Source organism: Lithobates pipiens, unplaced genomic scaffold (assembly GCF_037356315.1).
Source record: "Lithobates pipiens isolate NorthernLeopardFrog02 unplaced genomic scaffold, aLitPip1_a1.2 Scaffold_3, whole genome shotgun sequence".
NCBI lineage: Eukaryota > Metazoa > Chordata > Amphibia > Anura > Ranidae > Lithobates > Lithobates pipiens.
The window spans coordinates 244,856,594-244,875,790 of NW_027507790.1; the positions used below are offsets into that span (position 1 = coordinate 244,856,594).

Here is a 19,197-nt window from a genome sequence, read left to right on the forward strand (position 1 = left end):
GACTTCTTCAATGACATTCCATGGGCTGAGGTAGGATCAAAGTTGGACCAAAGTAGTGCAGGAACCTTTTCAAAGTCGCACCGACTTGTGTCAGACCAGTTAAGACGGCTCTAATCTAATAACCATTTATTTACACACTTCATGCGACTTGAGCTCCTAATGTCGGAGCGTTTGTCGTACCCAGGGCTGGTGCAAGGATTTTTGACACCCTAGGTGAAACCTCATTTTGCCGCCCCCTGGCTCCACACCTGACTCCACCCCCTTTGCCCTGCCCATGTATACCCCACCTTTTTAATGAAGCGCCCATCGAATGTGGCCCACCTGCGTCCATCGGTGCAGGCCCCCACCTGCGCCCAGCAATGAATGTTTGCTTGCTTTCATTCATTCGGGAGTTGGAACACAGACACAGTCCGCCACCACCGCTGCGCCTCTGACACTATGTGCGAATGGAGTGGCGACAGCCTGTTGATTCTGAGACTTGGTTGCTTGCTGCCAAGAGAAGAGAGTAGGAACACCAGTGGCCGTGCGCCCTAGGCGGCTGCCTAGTTTACCTAGGGGTAGCCCTGGCCCTGGTCGTACCAGTGTGAAGCCAGCCTCACAGGCTGGCTTCACACTGATACTACACGACAGTCATACCACTGTCATCCTACTTTTCTCTGCGGCATCGGTCCTACATCCATCCGTCTTGAATGAACAGGTTACTACTTTGATCCAACTTGTTCATTGACCAATCAAAACAATCCCAGTTCTTTTTACTGCTGCTGTAATCGCCATGTCGGATGTCAGACAAGGATCCTACTTTGATCCGACTTCAATGAATTCCAATGGGCAGAAGTCGAACCAAAGAAGTGCAGGAAGCATTTTCAGAGTCGGACCAGTTAAGATGCCTCACATAGGGAAACATTGACTTCCACGCGTCATCATGCGACATGAGCTCCCAACGTCGGAGCGTTTGTTGTACCAGTGTGAACCCAGCCATAGTGTGCTCCTAATCTCCGCTTGCATAGAAGACATCTGGGAACCAGAAATCTTGCTGATTGATAGGGGATCAAATACTTATTTCACTCATTTAAAATGCCAATCAATTTATAACTTTTTTTGAAAAGCGTTTTCAGGATATTTTTGCTCTGTCTCTCACCGTTAAAATAAACCTACCATTAAAGTGATTGTAAACCCCTTTTTGTTAACTTGTGCGCCGTTTAGGAGATATATCCCTTGTAGTGCGCCAATGCCGTCATCGGCACATGCGCTGTGAAGAAACGGATCACCGTGTTGTTTCTCCCCCCAGCGCGTGCCGTGACTGACTGCTCCTGCACACATCTGCAGGAGGGACATCACATGACTCCCACCAGTCACAGAGCCGGAGTCCGTGGTCCCGGAAGGAAGAGGGACGAAGATGGACGTGGCCTGCTCAGGGGACAGTGCGGGTTTTGTTTGCAGGCAAGTGTCGTATAATAGGCTGATATGTGATACATACTAGCCCGTTATGCTTTTCATTTGCAGGCCTTGTGGGGAGCAAAAGAAGAAGTAAAACACATCGGGGGGATTACTTCCTCTTTAAAATTCTAGTCTGATCATCTCTTTGTTGGTGGGCAAATGTACAAAATCAGCAGGGGATCAAATGCTATTTTCCCCTCACTGTAAGTGTATCCCGGGATGTGAACGGAAGGAAAGAATATCTAGTTGTGTATGGCCGCCTTAACCACCTCCAGACTGGCACACGCCGATGTATGTCCCTGCTTTGGGGACGGATACCATTGTTATGGCAGCACCTAGCTGCCATAACCCCAGTATCCCCATGTTCGGCCGGCGATCCGGTACAAGATTAAAGTGGTCTCTGCGGCAGTTTCGCCGCAAAATCACTTTTATCTATGGCAGGGGAGAGGGCCCCCCTCCTGTCACGATCCGGTGCCCTGGAGGAGATCGCGTCTGTCCTCTGGGCTGACATGGAGATGAGTGAGGGGAAGATGGCCCCGACTCGTCTCCATGACACTGCAGGGTGGAAGCGACGTCATAACGTCACTTCCGCCCATAGCTCTTAAAGGGGCTTTTTTTTTTTTTTTTTTTAAATGACAATTTTTTTTTTTAATTATTGCAGAATCAGCATAAATATGAGATCTTTGGTCTTTTTGACCCCAGATCTCACATTTAAGTGGACCTGTCATGCTTTTTTCTATTACAAGGGATGTTTACATTCCTTGTAATAGGAATAAAAGTAACAGATTTTTTTTTTAAACGTTGTAAAAAGAAAAAGTAAAAAGAAAAATAATACGATTTTTTTTTTTTTTTTAAATGTGCCCCATCCCGCCGAGCTCGTGTGCAGAAGCGAATGCATACGTGAGTAGTGCCCGCATATGAAAACAGTCTTCAAACCACACATGTGAGGTATCGCCACGATCGGTAGAGCGAGAACAATCATTCTAGCCCTAGACCTCCTCTGTCGGACAAAACATGCACCCGGTAGATTTTTTTAAAATGTCGCCTATGGAGATTTTTAAGGGTAAAAGTTTGTCGCCATTCCACGAGCGGGCGCAATTTTGAAGCGTGACATGTTGGGTATCAATTTACTTGGTGTAACATTATCTTTCACAATATAAAAAAAAAAGACTAATTTTTAATTCCAAAAATATATATAAAAAAAAAAAGTGCTCTTGTAAGACCGCTGTGCAAATACGGTGTGACAGAAAGTATTGCTACGACCGCCATTTTAGGGTGTTTGAAAAAAAAATGTTTGGCGGGTTCTATGTAATTTTCTAGCAAAAAAAACTGTTTTGATTTGTAAACACCACATCTAAAAAAGAGGCTCAGTCTTAAAGTGGTTAACAGGACAGGACAGGAAACAACCAAAGTAAAAGGTTTGCATGTTGTATGGTGGTGTCCGGGGTGTGGAGTGTTAACCAGCAAGTCGGAGTTTTGGAATGTGTGTGTCATAGAAGTCCTGGGATTCCTGGGCTCTTCCTTCACTCTCATGACGAGGTGCTATAGGAAGGGCCTAAGGTCAGTGCCACGCAGTGCGGCAGGACAGGCCCCGACTGGTAGTCCTGCCACAGCTGCAGATCAGCTGATTAGCTGGAAATGGGAAGTTCACCGCCAGCTCAGTGTTACTGGTACTGTGCAGGAAGGAAGAGCGCCTTAAACTGCAACTTCACTTTGATCACACTGTCTGCCCACAGCATACTCCCGAGGTCTGCGTTTTTTTTTTTTTCAAAATTGAAAGTTAACCACTTGGCCTCTGGAAGATTTTAACCCCCTTCATGACCAGGCCATTTTTTACGATATGGCTGACAATTGCGCTGTGTTTCACACTGTCCATAAATAATAATTATAAAAAAAAAAACAAAAAAAAAAACAGAGCTGATCAAATGCCACCAAAAGAAAGCTCTTTGTTAAAAAAAAAGAAAAAGAGCTTTCTTTTGGTGGTGTTTGATCACCTGTTTTTTTTTCCATAAATTTAGGTCAATATGTATTCTGCTACATATTTTTAGTAAAAACAAAAAAAAAATCCCAATAAGTGTATATTGATTGGTATGTGCAAAATTTATAGCGTCTACAAACTATGGGATATATTTATAAAAATTGGGCTAACTTTACTGTTTATTTTTTTTTAAATTCATTAAAGTGTATTTTTTTTCCCCAAAAAATTGCGCTTGAAAGATCGCTGCACCAATGCAGTGTGACATAAAATATTGCAACTACTGCCATTTTATTCTCTAGGGTCTCTATATATAGGGTTATAGAGAGATAGAGAGAGAGATAGAGAGAGAGATAGAGAGAGAGATAGAGAGAGAGATAGAGAGAGAGATAGAGAGAGAGATAGAGAGAGAGATAGAGAGAGAGATAGGGAGAGAGAGAGAGAGATAGGGAGAGAGAGAGAGAGATAGGGAGAGAGGGAGAGAGATAGGGAGAGAGGGAGAGAGAGAGAGAGAGAGAGAGAGAGAGATTTTAACTAAGCATAAGAGTCAGAAAAAGGTTTAGTTTGAAACTGACCTCAGTTACATTCCTTTTGATCTAAAAGAACAACATTTCACAATATTTCTCTACCTAAGGGTCCTTTCACACGGGGCGGATCAGTTCTGATCCGCCCCGTGGATGTCCGTTTGCTCAGCGGGGATCACTCCGCCGATCCCCGCTGAGCAGGGAGATGACAGCTCCGTCTCTGCACACTGCGCAGGGACGGACCTGTCACAGCGCCGCTCTCCCCTATGGGAGATCGGATGACGACGGACCGCAGTGCCCGTCGTCATCCGATCCGATCCGCAGACGGATGGAAAAATAGCTTTTTCCTCCGTTACACTTTTTCGGATCGGAGCGGGTCGGATGTCAGCGGACATGTCACCGCTGACATCCGACGCTCCATAGACCTCTATGGAGCACCCGTTCAGGTCCGCCTAAAAAACTGACAGGCGGGCCTGAACGGGACGTCGGTGTGAAAGAGGCCTAAGTGAGGTTTTGATAAACTTGACAGGCTGCCTGTTGTTGTTTTTTTTTTTTTTGGTTGTCGGCTTTGAGCAGAGAACTCTCTGCACTGAATCCAGGAAATGCTGTTTTAAGGTCGTGAGGGGGGGGGGGGGGGGGGGGTAGCATCTTGATTCTTTAACTATCAGTTGTTCAGTTCTAATGGATTGTATTCCTTGCTTTTGCAGATACAGAAAATCCATTAATTCCCCTGCTGACAGGACAGAGCTCTGCCTTATTTACATTGGTAGAGCCCTGTTCTATGTGTCTTCCTGACAATTGGCGTGTGCTGGTGGACATCCATTGGTCGGCACTCGCTGATCGGCATCTGCTCTGTCTATTTACAGCACAGCTGGCACTTGACCCCCTACCTGGGAGTAAGTGTTGACTCGTGTATCTAGTACCGTGCAAGTGATGGACTTTAAACAGCTGTAGAGGATAGGGGGCTGCAGATAAACAGATGCAACGTATGAAGGAGGATTTGTGTATCACCTGAGGCCAGTCGCTTAACTGGGTATATGTAAGGGGGTTATATCCACTTTAACCAGTTCAGCCCAGGTAGATTTTCCCCCTTAATGACCAGGCCATTTTTTGCGATGCAGCACTGAGTCACCTTAACTGACAATTGCGTGGACGTACAAAGTTTTACCCAAACAAATTATGACATCTTTTTTTTTTTTTTTTTTTTTTTCACAAATAGAGCTTTCTTTTGGTGGTATTTGATCAGCTCTGCAGTTTTTATTTTTTGTGCTAAAACAAAAAAAAGTGTGACAATTTTGAAAAAAAATAAAATAAAAAATATTTTGTACTTTTTGCTATAATAACCAAAAAAAAGTAAAAAATGTATCAGTTTAGGCCGATCTATATTCTACATACTTTTGGTAAAAAAAATCGTAATAAGCGTATATTGATCGGTTTGCATAAAAGTTTTATAGCGTATACAAAATAGGGGATAGATTTGTCTTTTTTTTTTTTTTTTTTTTTAAATAGTAATGGTGATCTGCGATTTTTAGCAGGACTGCGACATTTCGGCGGACACTTGACACTTTTTTTGGGACCATTGACATTCATACAGCGATCGTTGCTATAAAAATGCACTGATTACTGTGTAAATGTCACTGGCAAGGAAGGGGTGAAAACTAGGGGGCGATCATGGAGGTTAAATATGTTCCCTTGTGTGTGTATCTAACTGGGGGGGGGGGGGGGGGGACTGACTAGAGGAGAAGACAGATCGCTGTTCCTGATTTGTAGGAAGAGCAGATCTGTCTCTCCTCTCCTGTCAGTACAGGGATTTGTGTGTTTACATAAACACATCCCCGTTCTGGCTCTTGTGCCCGCGATCGCGGGTGGCCGGTGGAGATTGCGGCAGCAATTGGGTCCCCCGCTGTGCAGTGGGCACGCCTGCTATCACCCTTTAAAGGTGCCGACGTACGCCTGTGGCAATTTGCAGGGCACGAGCCGACCTCCCGCAGTATAATGACGCATAATAAAGCGCTTTTTAAAACGCAGCGTAGCATACAAATGCATTTCAATACATGTACAGTTATGTGCACCTGACTTACACATTGCATTGTAAATGGCTCCTTATACCTGCAGTAAGCTTTTAAAGGAGAACTACACCCAAAGCTCGTTTTGGCTGTACTTCTCCTGTGGATCACAGGAGTACAGTTTGTTCTGCACTCCTTTGACCCATTTTCAGCAGAGAGCAAGCTGAAGTTCGCTGTCTGCTGATGTCACAGAGCCGGTCCAGACTCGGGCAAGATCATGACAATGGAAGTCGGGATCCACCCACATGCCTGGACCGGCTCAGCCTCTCAGTAAGCTGCTAAGGTGCCTGAGCTGGCCGCTCCCACCCCCTCCACAGTCAGGCACTTCAGGGGGGGTCAGACCAGAGAGCTGTGAGAACAGAGCGATCAATGGTGTTGGATCATTGGTTCTCAGTGTTAACCGCTTCCTGACCGCCTCACACCGATATACGTCGGCAGAAGGGCACGTACAGGCAGAATCGTGTACCTGTATGTTGCCCTTTAAGAGGTGGCAGGGGCGCGCGAGCCCTGCGGGAAGCTCCAAGAGTTGGGTCGCGGGTCCCCCGGACTCAATCGCCGTGGGGATACCTGCGATCGCCTCACGGAGAGGAAGAACGGGGAGATGCTAAAGTAAACAAGCATCTCCCCGTTCTGCCTAGCAACAGTGTCGCTGATCTCTGCTCCCTGTGATTGGAGCAGAGATCAATGATGTGTAAAACACAGCCACGCTTCCCACAGTTGGCAACACGCCCCTAGGACACACTTAACCCCTACACTGCCACCTTGTGGTTAACACCTTCACTGCCAGTGTCATTTACACAGGAATCAGTGCATTTGTATAGCACTGATTGCTGTATAAATGACAGTGGTCCCAAAAATGTCCGATGTGTCCGCCATAATGTCGCAGTCGCAATAAAAATCGCTGATCGCCTCCATTAAAAAAAAATAATTATAAAAATGCCATAACTATTCAATATTTTTGTAAATACTATAACTTTTGCACAAACTAATCAATAATCGCTTATTGCGCTTTTTGTTTTTTTTTACCAAAAATATGTAGAAGAATACATATTGGTCTAAACTGAGGAAAAAAATTGTTTTTTTTTAATATGTTTTTGGGGGATATTTATTATAGCAAAAAGTAAAAAATAATGCTTTTTTTCTCAAATTGTCGCTCCTTTTTTTTTTTTTTTTTATAGTGCAAAAAATAAAAACCGCAGAGGTGATCAAATACCACCAAAAGAAAGCTCTATTTGTGGGGGGAAAAAAAGGCCGTCAATTTTGTTTGAGAGCCATGTCGCACGACCGCGCAATTGTCAGTTAAACTGACGCAGTGCCGAATGGCAAAAAGTGCTCTGGTCAGGAAGGGGGTAAATTCTTCCGGGGCTGAAGTGGTTAAAGGCGTCGGGGGACAGATGCAGAATCTAGGTAAGTATGATTCTTAGAACAAAAAAAAAAAAAAAAAAAAAACTCCGTAAGTTTTTTTGTGTAGAGTTCTGCTTTCATTTAACATATTTTATATATATATATATATATATATATATATATATATATATATATATATATATATATATATATATATATATATATATATATATATATATATATATATATATATATATATATATATATATTATAATATAATTTTTTTTTTTTTTTTTTGCACTGATTTTCCGGCTGTGTTTATTGTTGTTTCAGCTCTTCTGGGAAAAAAGGCTAGAAGGACTTAATGCGTCGGATGTCACGGAACAAATCATATACCCCATGGAACTACCGAAAGGCCTGCAAGGTAGGAGTCCTGAAAGCAGAGTCTTTAAGTGATCTATACAAGGATTTCTGTTATTGAGCAAAATGACATGTTGACATTATCTGCATCAATTTATTATTAACCATTTAGCATGTAAAGTCATTGAAATGTGACAAAGGAAAAAACAAGGTCCAGCAAAAAAGATGTCCTGAATGCGGCACACCAACATGCCCAACAGTCACTTGAGTAAAAGCAGCCTCAGGCCGTGGAAGTGACATCACTGCGGCCCCCGGCCATTCATACAGCTAGAGCCCATGAACCGGGAAGAAATTGAAGATGGCAGTGCCGGAAACCCGCGAGAGCGCTGTGTGGGAGGGATCCACTTTACAGATATACCTGTCATAACCCGCTAGTATGCCTTTCAACAGCTGCAGGAGGAAAATGGGGGCGATCGGTTCCTCCTACATGCTACCCACTCCTCTCCTATCTATCACCTGCTGCGATTGTGCTCCTGTGCTCTCTCCTGGCCATCCCCCCCCATCCCACCCAATCCCCTGCAGCTCTGCCGAGTTCCCCCCTCCCGCTGTCTGCTTCATTTACCCACTTCTTCCCCACTCTCCATCCTGAAAGCATTCTCCCGCAGCAGCCGGCAGGATGGGGGAACCTGGCAGAGCTGCAGGGGAATGCTTTTAGGACAGTGAGCGGGGAAGGGGCCGGTAAATGTGACATTTACTGGTCCCTTCCTTGTCTTGATAAAAACCAATTACTGACTGTTCGTTCATAACTGAGACCTAGTAAACTGTGTTTAGGATGTTTCAGTTTGTGAATGAATGAGAAGCTCTGTACAGAGCTAGTCCTGTCCCTTCATTCTGTCTGTGTCCTTGCTTTCCTTTCTCTGTCTCAAAGGTGGAACATCAGAGGTCTGTTTAGACCCCTGATATCTCACCAAAGCCCTCCAATGGGGCTCCTAAAAAAAAAAAAAAGTAATAAAAAAATAAAAATCCCCAAAAAAAGTAAAACATAATAACAAATAAAATGATGGAATACAATGGTAAAAAAATTATAAAAAAACTGATACCAGTGGCAGAACTACCAGGGTCGCAAAGATTGCACTTGCGACCAGAGCCTGGTGGTCCCCCAGCGGGGTGGGGGCAGCCGAGGGTCGGGGGGTCTTTTTTATGGTTTCTTGCATTGGGGCCCTGAAGGTTATGGTTACCGCTCTGCCAGAAGGTGTTTAATAGAGTTGAGGTCAGAACTCGACTTGCTCACATAACTCCACAAACCATGTCTTTTATAGAGCTGCCTTCTTTGTACACAGGGGCACAGTGAGGCTGGAACGGCCTTCACCTGACTGTCACCACAAGGTTGGAGAACACGACGGTCTAAGATCTGCTGAAGTATTTCCCGTACTCTTCAGCGGAATCACCTGAATATAGTGTAGGTATCTCCTTTCAGGAAAGCCTTTACTCTGCACAGCCAAACCAATACAGTGAGATTTCCAAGCTCTATTGGATGAGATGTGGTGAGTGTGGAGACCATTGGAGGACAGTGACCTCTTTGTCCAGTGGTGAGATGATTGGAGCTTTGTGACATGGGGCATTATCCTGCTGGAAGGAGCCATCAGAAGATGGGGACACTAGAGTCATAAAGGGATGGACATGGTCAGCAACAATAGGTTGTGGTGTTTAAATGATGTTCAGTTGGTGCTAAGTGGCCCAAAGCGTGCCAAGAAAATTTCCCCCACATCATTACACCACCACCATCCTGAACCATTGATACAAGACAGGATGGATCCATGCTTTCATGTTGTTTACACCAAATTATGACCCTACCATCTGAATGTTGCAGCTGAAATCAAGACTGATCAGACCAGGCAACATTTTTTTTAAATCTCATCTATTGTCTAATTTTGCTGAGCCTGTGTGAATTGTAGCCTCAGTTTCCTGTTTTTAGCTGACAGGAGTGGCACCTGGTGTGGTCTTCTACTGCTGTAGCCCATCTGCTTCAAGGTTCGAGGTGTTGTGTGTCCAGAGGTGGTATTCTGCATACCTTGGTTGTAACGAGTGGTTATTTGAGCTACTGTTGTCTTTCTATCATCTCAAACCAGTCTGCCCATTCTACTCTGACCTCAACAAGGCATTGTCCTCCACATAACTTCCGCTCACTGGATAGTTTCTCTTCTTTTTTTTTCTTTTTTTTTGGACCATTCCCTGTAAACCCAATAGATGGTGTGTGTGAAAATCCCAGTAGACCAGCAGTTTTTGAAATGCTCATACCAGCCCGTCTGGCACCAACAACCATGCCACGTTCAAAGTCACTTAAATCCCCTTACTTCCCCATTCTGATGCTCAGTTTGAACTTCAAGTCATCTTCACCACGTCTAGATGCCTAAATGCATTGAGTTGCTGCCATGTGATTGGATGATTAGCAATTTGTGTTACCGAGCAATTGAACAGGTGTACCTAATAAAGTGAACGGTGAGCGTATATTGAGACCTGGTTGGCAAAGTTTAGGTAGGTCATGCCGTCTTCAGCAGAGCAGACATAGAACAAGAACACACAAGATCTTCATTTTTGGAGCACCTTGTATGCTTAAGGTGCTGAACCGGTTAAAAAGAAAAACATCTGCATGGAAGGAGAGAAGTCTTTTATGGCGGAGATGTGTTAATGATCCCTCTCTGACTGTTACTGCAACTCAATGCAAATGTGGAGTCAGATGTGTTTTCTCTGTAGTCTTAATTATGTGTCTATAAAGGGAGATCATTACTGCGGTACCCATGGGATCTTCACGCTGTTGTGTCTGCTCTGTGTTTTTTGCTTTGCTGCGGATTTCTTTTTATCGCCCTAATAACACGCAGGTTACCTTAATATGTGATATTGCCCTGGAGGCAAACTCCAGATATTTTTTTTATTATAGTGTTAGATTTTATTTTTTATAATTGCAAGCAGCGTGGATTCTCGATTTTTTTTTTTTTTTTTTTCCTTTTTACATGGTATCGGGATCTAGCAAAGCTCAGAATAGAGGAGGGAGAATCAGCACAAGTAGCCAATCTGTTGTGCTGCAGCACAAGAAGCATGCTGATAGGAGAGGAAAGCAAAGTGACAGAGAGATGACCTCATCAGTCAGCTCTTTCTCTTTTTACTGTCCAGTCACAGGAGAGGGACAAGACCTGCAAGTTGTATGTCAGTGCAGAAGAGAAAAATCAGGTCTCCTGCCACTGAGATTGGCAGAAGATAAACTGAGCTGGGGGGGCTGGAGTTTGGGGTCCCGGCCAGCTGTCCATTGTGCCATTTTGTAATACACCACTGCTCTCATTCTTTAGTCTAGTAAATAATGCAGATGGCTTTCTGTCTCCTTTTAAAGCCTAAGACCCCTTTCACACCGGAGGCATTTTTCAGGAGCTACAGCGCTAAAAAAATAGCGCCTGAAAAAAGCGGCTCCATTCACTGCGCTGTCAGAGCGTCAAAGTCCTGCCAGCAGCTTCTTTGGTGAAGGTCAACCCACTGCTCCTCCCCATTGAAATCAATGGGGCAGCGCTGCTATACCACTGGCAAAACGCCGCTGCGGCTGCATTTTGCGGGCAGATTTAACCCCTTTTCAGGCGCTAGCGGAGGTTAAAACCCCCCACTAGCGGCTGAATAGCACCGCTAAAAGAACGGTAAGAGCCCTTTCACACTGTGCCGCCTAGGGCCGCTCTAGTGTGAAAGCCATCAGCTACACTAACAGCCCTCTGGCTTTCACACTGGAGTGAATGAAGCCGCTTTTTTCAGGCGCTATGGATGCGATGATTTTTTTTTTTTTTAACGCTGTAGCGCCTGAAAAACGCCTCCAGTGGGAAAGGGGGTTTAAAGCCACACTAAAAATAGCGCCGCTTTACCGCCGACGCCCTAGGCGGCACAGTGTGAAAGGACTCTTAGTGTAGCCAAAATAAAAAATCAGCACAAGGGACTTAAGTTACAGTGAGTAGAATGTGTTCTTGTGCTGATTCCTCTTCTGTTAGTAGTAATTCTCCTCTGTCGTGTCAAGCTCTGTCAGATTGGATGGAGAGCGTCTGTGATCAGCAATTTTCAAGTGTTGCCACAGATTCTCAATTGGATTTAGGTCTGGACTTTGACTGGGTCATTCTAACACATGAATATGCTTTGATCTAAACCATTCCATTGTAGCTCTGGCTGTATGTTTAGGGTCGTTGTCCTGCTGGAAGGTGAACCTCCGCCCCAGTAATGTTTCATGGTGGGGATAGTGGTGTGTTCAGAGTGATGTGCAGTGTTCGTTTTCCATCACACATAATGTTTTGCTTTTGAGACAGAAAGTTCAATTTTGGGTCTCATCTGAGCAGAGCACCTTCTTCCACATGTTTGCTGTGTCCCCCACATGGCTTCTCACAAACTGCAAACAGGACTTCTTATGGCTTTCTTCTTCCCACTCTTCCATAAAGGTCAGATTTGCCCAGCCTGTCAGTTTAGGTGGACGGCCATGTCTTTGTAAGTTTGTAGTTGGTCCATTCTATTTCTATTTTCGGATGATGGATTGAACAGTCCTCCGTGAGATTTTCAAAGCTTGGGATATTTTTTTTTTTTTTATAACCTAACCCTGCTTTAAACTTCTCCACAACTTTATCCCTGACCTGTCTGGTGTTTTCCTTGGCCTTCATGATGCTGTTTGTTCACTAAGGTTCTCTATTAAACCTCTGAGGGCTTCACAGAACAGCTGTATTTATACTGCGATTATATTATATTACACATGAGTGGACTCTATTTACCAATTAGGTGACTTCTGAAGGCAATTGGTTCCACGAGATTTCAGTTAGGGGTATCGGAGTAAAGGGGGCTGAATGCAAATGCCCGCCACACTTTTCAGATGGTTTTCTACATTTTTAAAAAAAATATTTTCCTTCTACTTCACAATTATGTGCTATTTTGTGTTGGTCTATCAAAAAAAAAATCCCAATAAAATATTTACGTTTTTGGTTGTAACATGACAAAATGTGGAACATTTCAATGGGTATGAATACTTTTTCAAGGCACTGTAGATCATGTTTCATCCTTTGAAGCTGTAGTACGGCTTCTATGAATGCTGGATCTGGGTGGGCACAGTCGAGCTCTCATGGGGAGAACCTGTGATTGTCCTTTTAATTGTTTTATTGGGGTTGTAAAGGCAGAAGGTTTTTTTTTATCTTGCTGCATTCTATGCATTAGGATAAAAAGCCTTCTGGGTGCGGCAGCCCCCTAACATTTTCCTGAGGTCCCTTTCTGTACAGCAATGTGCAGGAATGTCTCAGCTGTCCGAGATTCTCCTTCCTGATTGGCTGAGACACAGCAGCGGTGCCATTGGCTTCCACTGCTGTCAATCAAAATCAGCTACTCAATCAGGGGAGAGAGGGGGCGGGGCCGAGTTGGGGCTCCATGTCTGAATGGACACACGGAGCTGTGACTCAGCTCGGGTGCCCCCATAGTAAGCTTCTTTCTGTGGGGGCACTGGACAGGAGGGATGAGCCGGGATCACAGAAGAGGGACCTGAGAAGAGGATCCGTGCTGCTCTGTGCAAATCCCACTAAAACAGAGCGGCTAAGCATTACATGTTTGTTTGTTCTTTTGTTTTTATGAAAAAAACAAGACTTTAGTATCACATTTAGCCCTGCCGCACTATGACATTACTAAGGAAGGTTGGGTTGTAGCATGAAGGTCTATTACTACTAACAGAAGCAAGATCAACACAAGGGACACCTCCTACTGAGTATAAGTTATGTCCCTTGTGCTGATTTTTCAGATTTTGGCTACGCTCAGGCTTTAAGGCCCATGGCAGCCGGTCAGAATCTTCCTTCCTTTTTTATTTTATTTTATTTTTTTAAACATGCTAAAATAAAATAAAAAGTTGAACTACATCCATGCAATTTTGCCTTGTGTAGCCACTGAATATATATATTTTTTAACCCCTTGCAGGTGTTGGCCCTGGAAATAATCAGGACACATTACTCGCAGCTATTGCCAGCGCACTGCACACCAGCTCTGCCCCGATCACCGGACAGCTGTCTGCCGCCGTGGAGAAAAACCCGTCCGTATGGCTAAACACGTCGCAGCCGCTCTGCAAAGCCTTTATGGTGACAGATGAGGACATCAGGTGAGTGTAGACTGGAGAGGAGAGTGAGCTTTGTACCGGTGGCCTTCCCTTCCCTTTCACTGGTATAAACCTGGCTTGCCTATGAAATCTCACCAAAGGTGTTTAGTGGTTTCTACTGTTTCAAGGTTCTGAAGTGAATTTCAAGGCAGAAGGAAACAGATTGGAGAATCAGTCCTTCCAAAAGTGATATGTAACTTTATGGTAGATGCTGGAAACCTAAACCTCCCGACAGTTCCTTCAAGGTCTCAGGATCTGAGACGTCTGTGCTGAGTTCCCAGGTCTGCACACCTGCGATGCCTATTATGAGGAGGTCTCACTCCCCCTGCTGGATGTTTTTTTTTTTATTTAGGGTATGGTGATCAATAGAAGGAGCTGGAACAGCCAGCGATGATCGGAAACAGTCAAAACATTCAAGTGGCCAGGAACAGAGGTGGGAGTTATGGCAGAGAGATCTCACTGTTGGAGTATCCTAGTCAAACATTACACCACAACCTACCATGTCCTCCTAAAATATCACTTTTGGTCCGTCTCTCTCTCTATCTATCCATCACGTCTTGTCTGTCTGTCTGTCTATCTATCCCCGTCTTGTCTGTCTGTCTGTCTATCTATCCCCGTCTGTCTGTCTGTCTATCTATCCCCCTCTTGTCGGGCTGCCTATCCCCCTCTTGTCGGTCTGTCTATCCCCGTCTTGTCGGTCTGTCTGTCTATCCCCGTCTTGTCGGTCTGTCTGTCTATCCCCGTCTTGTCGGTCTGTCTGTCTATCCCCGTCTTGTCGGTCTGTCTGTCTATCCCCGTCTTGTCGGTCTGTCTGTCTATCCCCCTCTTGTCTGTCTGTCTGTCTATCCCCGTTTTTCTCTGCCTCCATCCCTGTCTTGTCTGTCTATATTCTATTCTATCTAATTCAGTGTTTCTCAACCTTTTTTTCAGCCAAGGCACCCTTTAAAATTCTACACAATCCCAAGACACCCCATTCTAAAATGTCAAAAACTAAACAGTTTTCACATAACACAGCAACATCCACACGCGTAGGACACCCTGTCTATCATTAAATCTATCTAGTATCAATCAGATAAAACATTATAGCATGTTTACCATAACATTATGACCACCTACCTAATATTGAGTAGGCCCCCCTTTTGCTGTCAAAACAGCCCTGATTCGTCAAGGCATGGACCCCACTAGACAAAGCATCACACTGCATCCACCAGCTTGCCTATTTCCCATAGTGTATCCTAGTATCTTCTCTATCCAGGTGAATGATGCACACGCACCTGGACATCCATGACGTAAAAGGAAAATCGTGATTCATCGGACCAGGTCACTTTTTCTTCCTTTGCTCCGCAGTCCAGTTCTGATGTCCACATGCCCATTGTAGACTCTTAGCTGTGGACACACTTACCGGTCTGTAGTTCATCTACTTTCCCCATTTGCAACAAACTGATGCACTGTGTTCTTACACCTTGCTATCAGAACCAGCATTCATTTTTTAAGCATTTTGAGCTCCAGTAGCTCTTCTGTTGGATCGGACTACACAGGTCAGTCTTCGCTCCCCACGTTCATCAATAAGCCACCCAGGTGACCCTGTTGCCAGTTTTCTTTCCTTGGACCGCTTTTGGTCGGTCCTGACCACTGCAGACTGGAAACATCTCATAAGAGCTGCAGTTTTGGAATTGCTCTGACCCACTCGTCTAGCCATTACAATTTGGCTCTTGTCCAAGTCTCCCAAATCCTTATGCTTGCCCATTTATTTATTTATTTTTTTCTATTTTCAATACGTTACCTTTAGGGACAACATGTTTACTTGGTATCTGTTAAATCACACCCTCTTTCAGGTGGCAGTGTCACAAGATAATCAGTGTTATTCACTTTACTGGTCATAATGTTATGGCTGAGCAGTGTGTCTGTATATAGAATATGACCACTGATAACTCCGCTCTCAGGTTGCTCAGTCACTGCTCTCTGCTCCCCAATTCTCAATGGTGTGCCAGGCTAAGGAGGCTGTGGGTGCCGCTGGCCTTGGCGCTCAGCTGTAAGGCAGAACCAACTCTCAGTCAGTTGGGTTGATCCTGACAATATTGTCGATGTTGGTAAAAGATCTGCCTCCCAGTTGGTGTTCCAGTTCATCCCACAGTTGTCCAGTAGCATTGAGTTGTGTCTGACCCACAGCTTCAGATTAGACGTGCAATCGGTTTTGGTCCGAATACAAATTCGGACAAACTTTTGGTTATTTGGAGATTCAGATGTATCCGAATCTCCAAATGAAATAATATTTATAATAACAGATGATATAATAACAGATTTTGTTGAAATTCTTTTAATTTAACATTAGTTTCCAAATTTTAATAACGGTTCAAATTCGGCTCAGTCGAAAAATGTGTGCAGAATATCTGGTTGTTGAGGGGTGGCCTGGGAAGCCGGCCACTGCGTCCTTCACAACTGATGAGTCCTCAGCTGTCAGGGGGCTTCCCTGCTGACAGCTGAATGTAATCAGAATTGCTGGCAAATAAAAATTCAGGGAGAAAAAAACAGCATGGGGTTCCCCCAGTCCATACCAGGCCATTTTCCCTTTTCTGGTCTACTGGGATGTATGCTTGGATAAGGGGCTGGTATGGACTTTGGGGGACCCCACACCATTTTTTTTTTTCATTTGTACTTATAGTGACCCCACACCGTTTTTTCCGTGTGTGTGTGTATGTATGTGTGTGTGTATGTATGTGTGTGTGTATGTATGTATGTGTGTGTGTATGTATGTATGTATGTGTGTATGTATGTATGTGTGTGTGTATATGTATGTGTGTATATGTATGTGTGTGTGTGTGTGTATATGTATGTGTGTGTGTATATATATATATATATATATATATATTATTTATTTTTCCCCCTTAAAAACCATACCGGACCTAAAGGGCCTGATATGGATTGGAGGTGTACCCCACGCTGTTTGTTGTCCTTTTTTTATTTTTTTTTATTTGCCAGCAATTCTGTTTACATTCAGCGGTCAGTGGGGAACGCCGCTGACAGCTGAGGAGTCATTGATTGTTAAGGACGTGGCGGCCCGCTCCACAGAATTCTAATCGGTCTTTAATTTTTCGACCAGTCCAAATTCGAATTGTTCGGAAAATTTGGAATTTGTTCGAAAATTTATAATCGAAAGAAATGAATTAAAACGACACTAATTCTGAAATGAATCAACAAAACAAAATTAGTAACCTAACGAATCTATCCGAAGCGAAACGCATTTTTCCTTTCTGCACATGTCTACTTCAGACAGCTGGATAAGAATTTTTTCCGGTTTTACCTACAGGCAGGAGTTCAAACACTTCCACCTCCCCAGCCTCCAAACCATCATATGCCTATTTACTCAGAAGACTAGAATTAGGGGATTAAGGTTTCTCAGAAAATCTTCAGTTTAATAGCATGGCCCTTATTACTCATCATATGTATTCAAAGGGAACGATTCCAGTCTAATATATGTTTCACTGACTCAGGTTCAGAACAGCAATTAACATCCTGGGTCTTCATTCAAAATGAGGACTTGTGACATATTTTGTAAACCCCCCTCCTCCCCCCCCCCCCCCCAAAAAAAAGGTAAAAACATTACATGAAAAGAATGTATTATAAGATCGAAAGACTTATGCCACGTACACATGATCGGAAGTCTCGTCAGAAAAAGCTCTGATGGTTTTTCCATCAGAATTCCGCTCAAGCTGTCTTGCCTACACACGAAACACGAAACACAAAACACGTCACACAAAATTCCAACCGCCAAGAACACGGTGACGTACAACACGTATGACGGGACTAGAAAAAGGAAGTTCAATACCTAGTAGCCAATAGCTTCCGTCTCGTAGTCGAATCTGAGCATATGTGAGTTTTTGCGCGTCGGAATTGCATACACATGATCGGAATTTCCGATAGGAAGTTTTTCCATTGGGAAAATTTGAGAATGTGCTATCAAATTTTTGCTGGTGGAAATTCAGCCAGCTAAATTCCGATGGAGCATACACACGGTCACATTTCCCGATGAAAAGCTCTCATTGGTCTTTTGCTGGCCGAAAGTCCGATCGTGTGTACGCGGCATTAGTCATGGTTGGTCTTCCATGTATGGCGTTCTTTTACATAGTTATATTGATTTACAACACATATTGAGTGTTTTTACATCCCCAGGAATGCCATCATCCATTGGAATTAATGTATAGAGAATATATCTGTGGATTGGAATTTTACAGACTATTCATTTATATAAAAAAATTAAATAAAAATATTAGCACACTTCTTTTTAAAAATGGCACAAATATTGAAATAAGTGATCATAGCAACAGCTTGGGTATAGTATTCTCCTATTCCAACGGGTTTTGAGATATTGTCTTCTCCAAGAACTTACAGAAGAACCCATGGGTTTATGGGACTCCTTGGGGGGTGTTTGATACAGTGCCTTGCGAAAGTATTCGCCCCCCTTGAACTTTTCAACCTTTTGCCACATTTCAGGCTTCAAACATAAAGATATAACATTTTTATTTTTTGTGAAGAATCACCAACAAGTGGGACACAATTGTGAAGTGGAACGAAATCTATTGGATTTTTGAAACTTTTTTAACTAATAAAAAAAATGAAAAGTGGGGCGTGCAAAATTATTCGGCCCCCTTGCGTTAATACTTTGTAGAGCCACCTTTTGCTGCGATTACAGCTGCAAGTCGCTTGGGGTATGTCTCTATCAGTTTTGCAGATCGAGAGACTGAAATTCTTGCCCATTCTTCCTTGCAAAACAGCTGGAGCTCAGTGAGGTTGGATGGAGAGCGTTTGTGAACAGCAGTTTTCAGCTCTTTCCACAGATTCTCGATGGGATTCAGGTCTGGACTTTGACTTGTCCATTCTAACACCTGGATACGTTTATTTGTGAAGCATTCCTTTGTAGATTTTGCTGTATGTTTGGGATCATTGTCTTGTTGGAAGATAAATCTCCGTCCCAGTTTCAGGTCTTTTGCAGACTCCAACAGGTTTTCATCCAGAATGGTCCTGTATTTGGCTGCATCCATCTTCCCCTCAATTTTTTTGTTTTCAAAATATTATTAAATATTAAAGCGATAAATAGAAAACAGCGTCAGTAAAAAGGATCAAATGACATATACATCTTGTGCAGTTGGATGACAAGATTATAATAAAATGGCGAACAGACCATAGGATTCTACAGTGGCATAGATCTTACATCCAATGAAAAATCGTAATAGAGGGAAAGCAAAAATATTCAATGTCCTGACCTTCATATTTGTAATGTATAAGAATAGACAACACAAAGAAAGAAATGAGAAGTCTAGAAAGAAAGAAAAGAGAGAGAAAAAAAAATAAAAA

At 43.6% G+C, this 19,197-nt stretch overlaps 1 protein-coding gene across 1 annotated transcript in view; it reads left to right on the forward strand.

The window, feature by feature from the left end:
* MBD2 (methyl-CpG binding domain protein 2) overlaps window positions 1-19,197 on the forward strand; it is a 106,792-nt gene that overhangs the window by 60,976 nt on the left and 26,619 nt on the right. Inside the window, exons 4-5 of the mRNA XM_077462997.1 lie at window positions 7,680-7,770; window positions 13,671-13,848. Coding sequence (XP_077319123.1) covers window positions 7,680-7,770; window positions 13,671-13,848 — 269 coding nt within the window. The remainder of the gene's footprint in view (window positions 1-7,679; window positions 7,771-13,670; window positions 13,849-19,197) is intronic.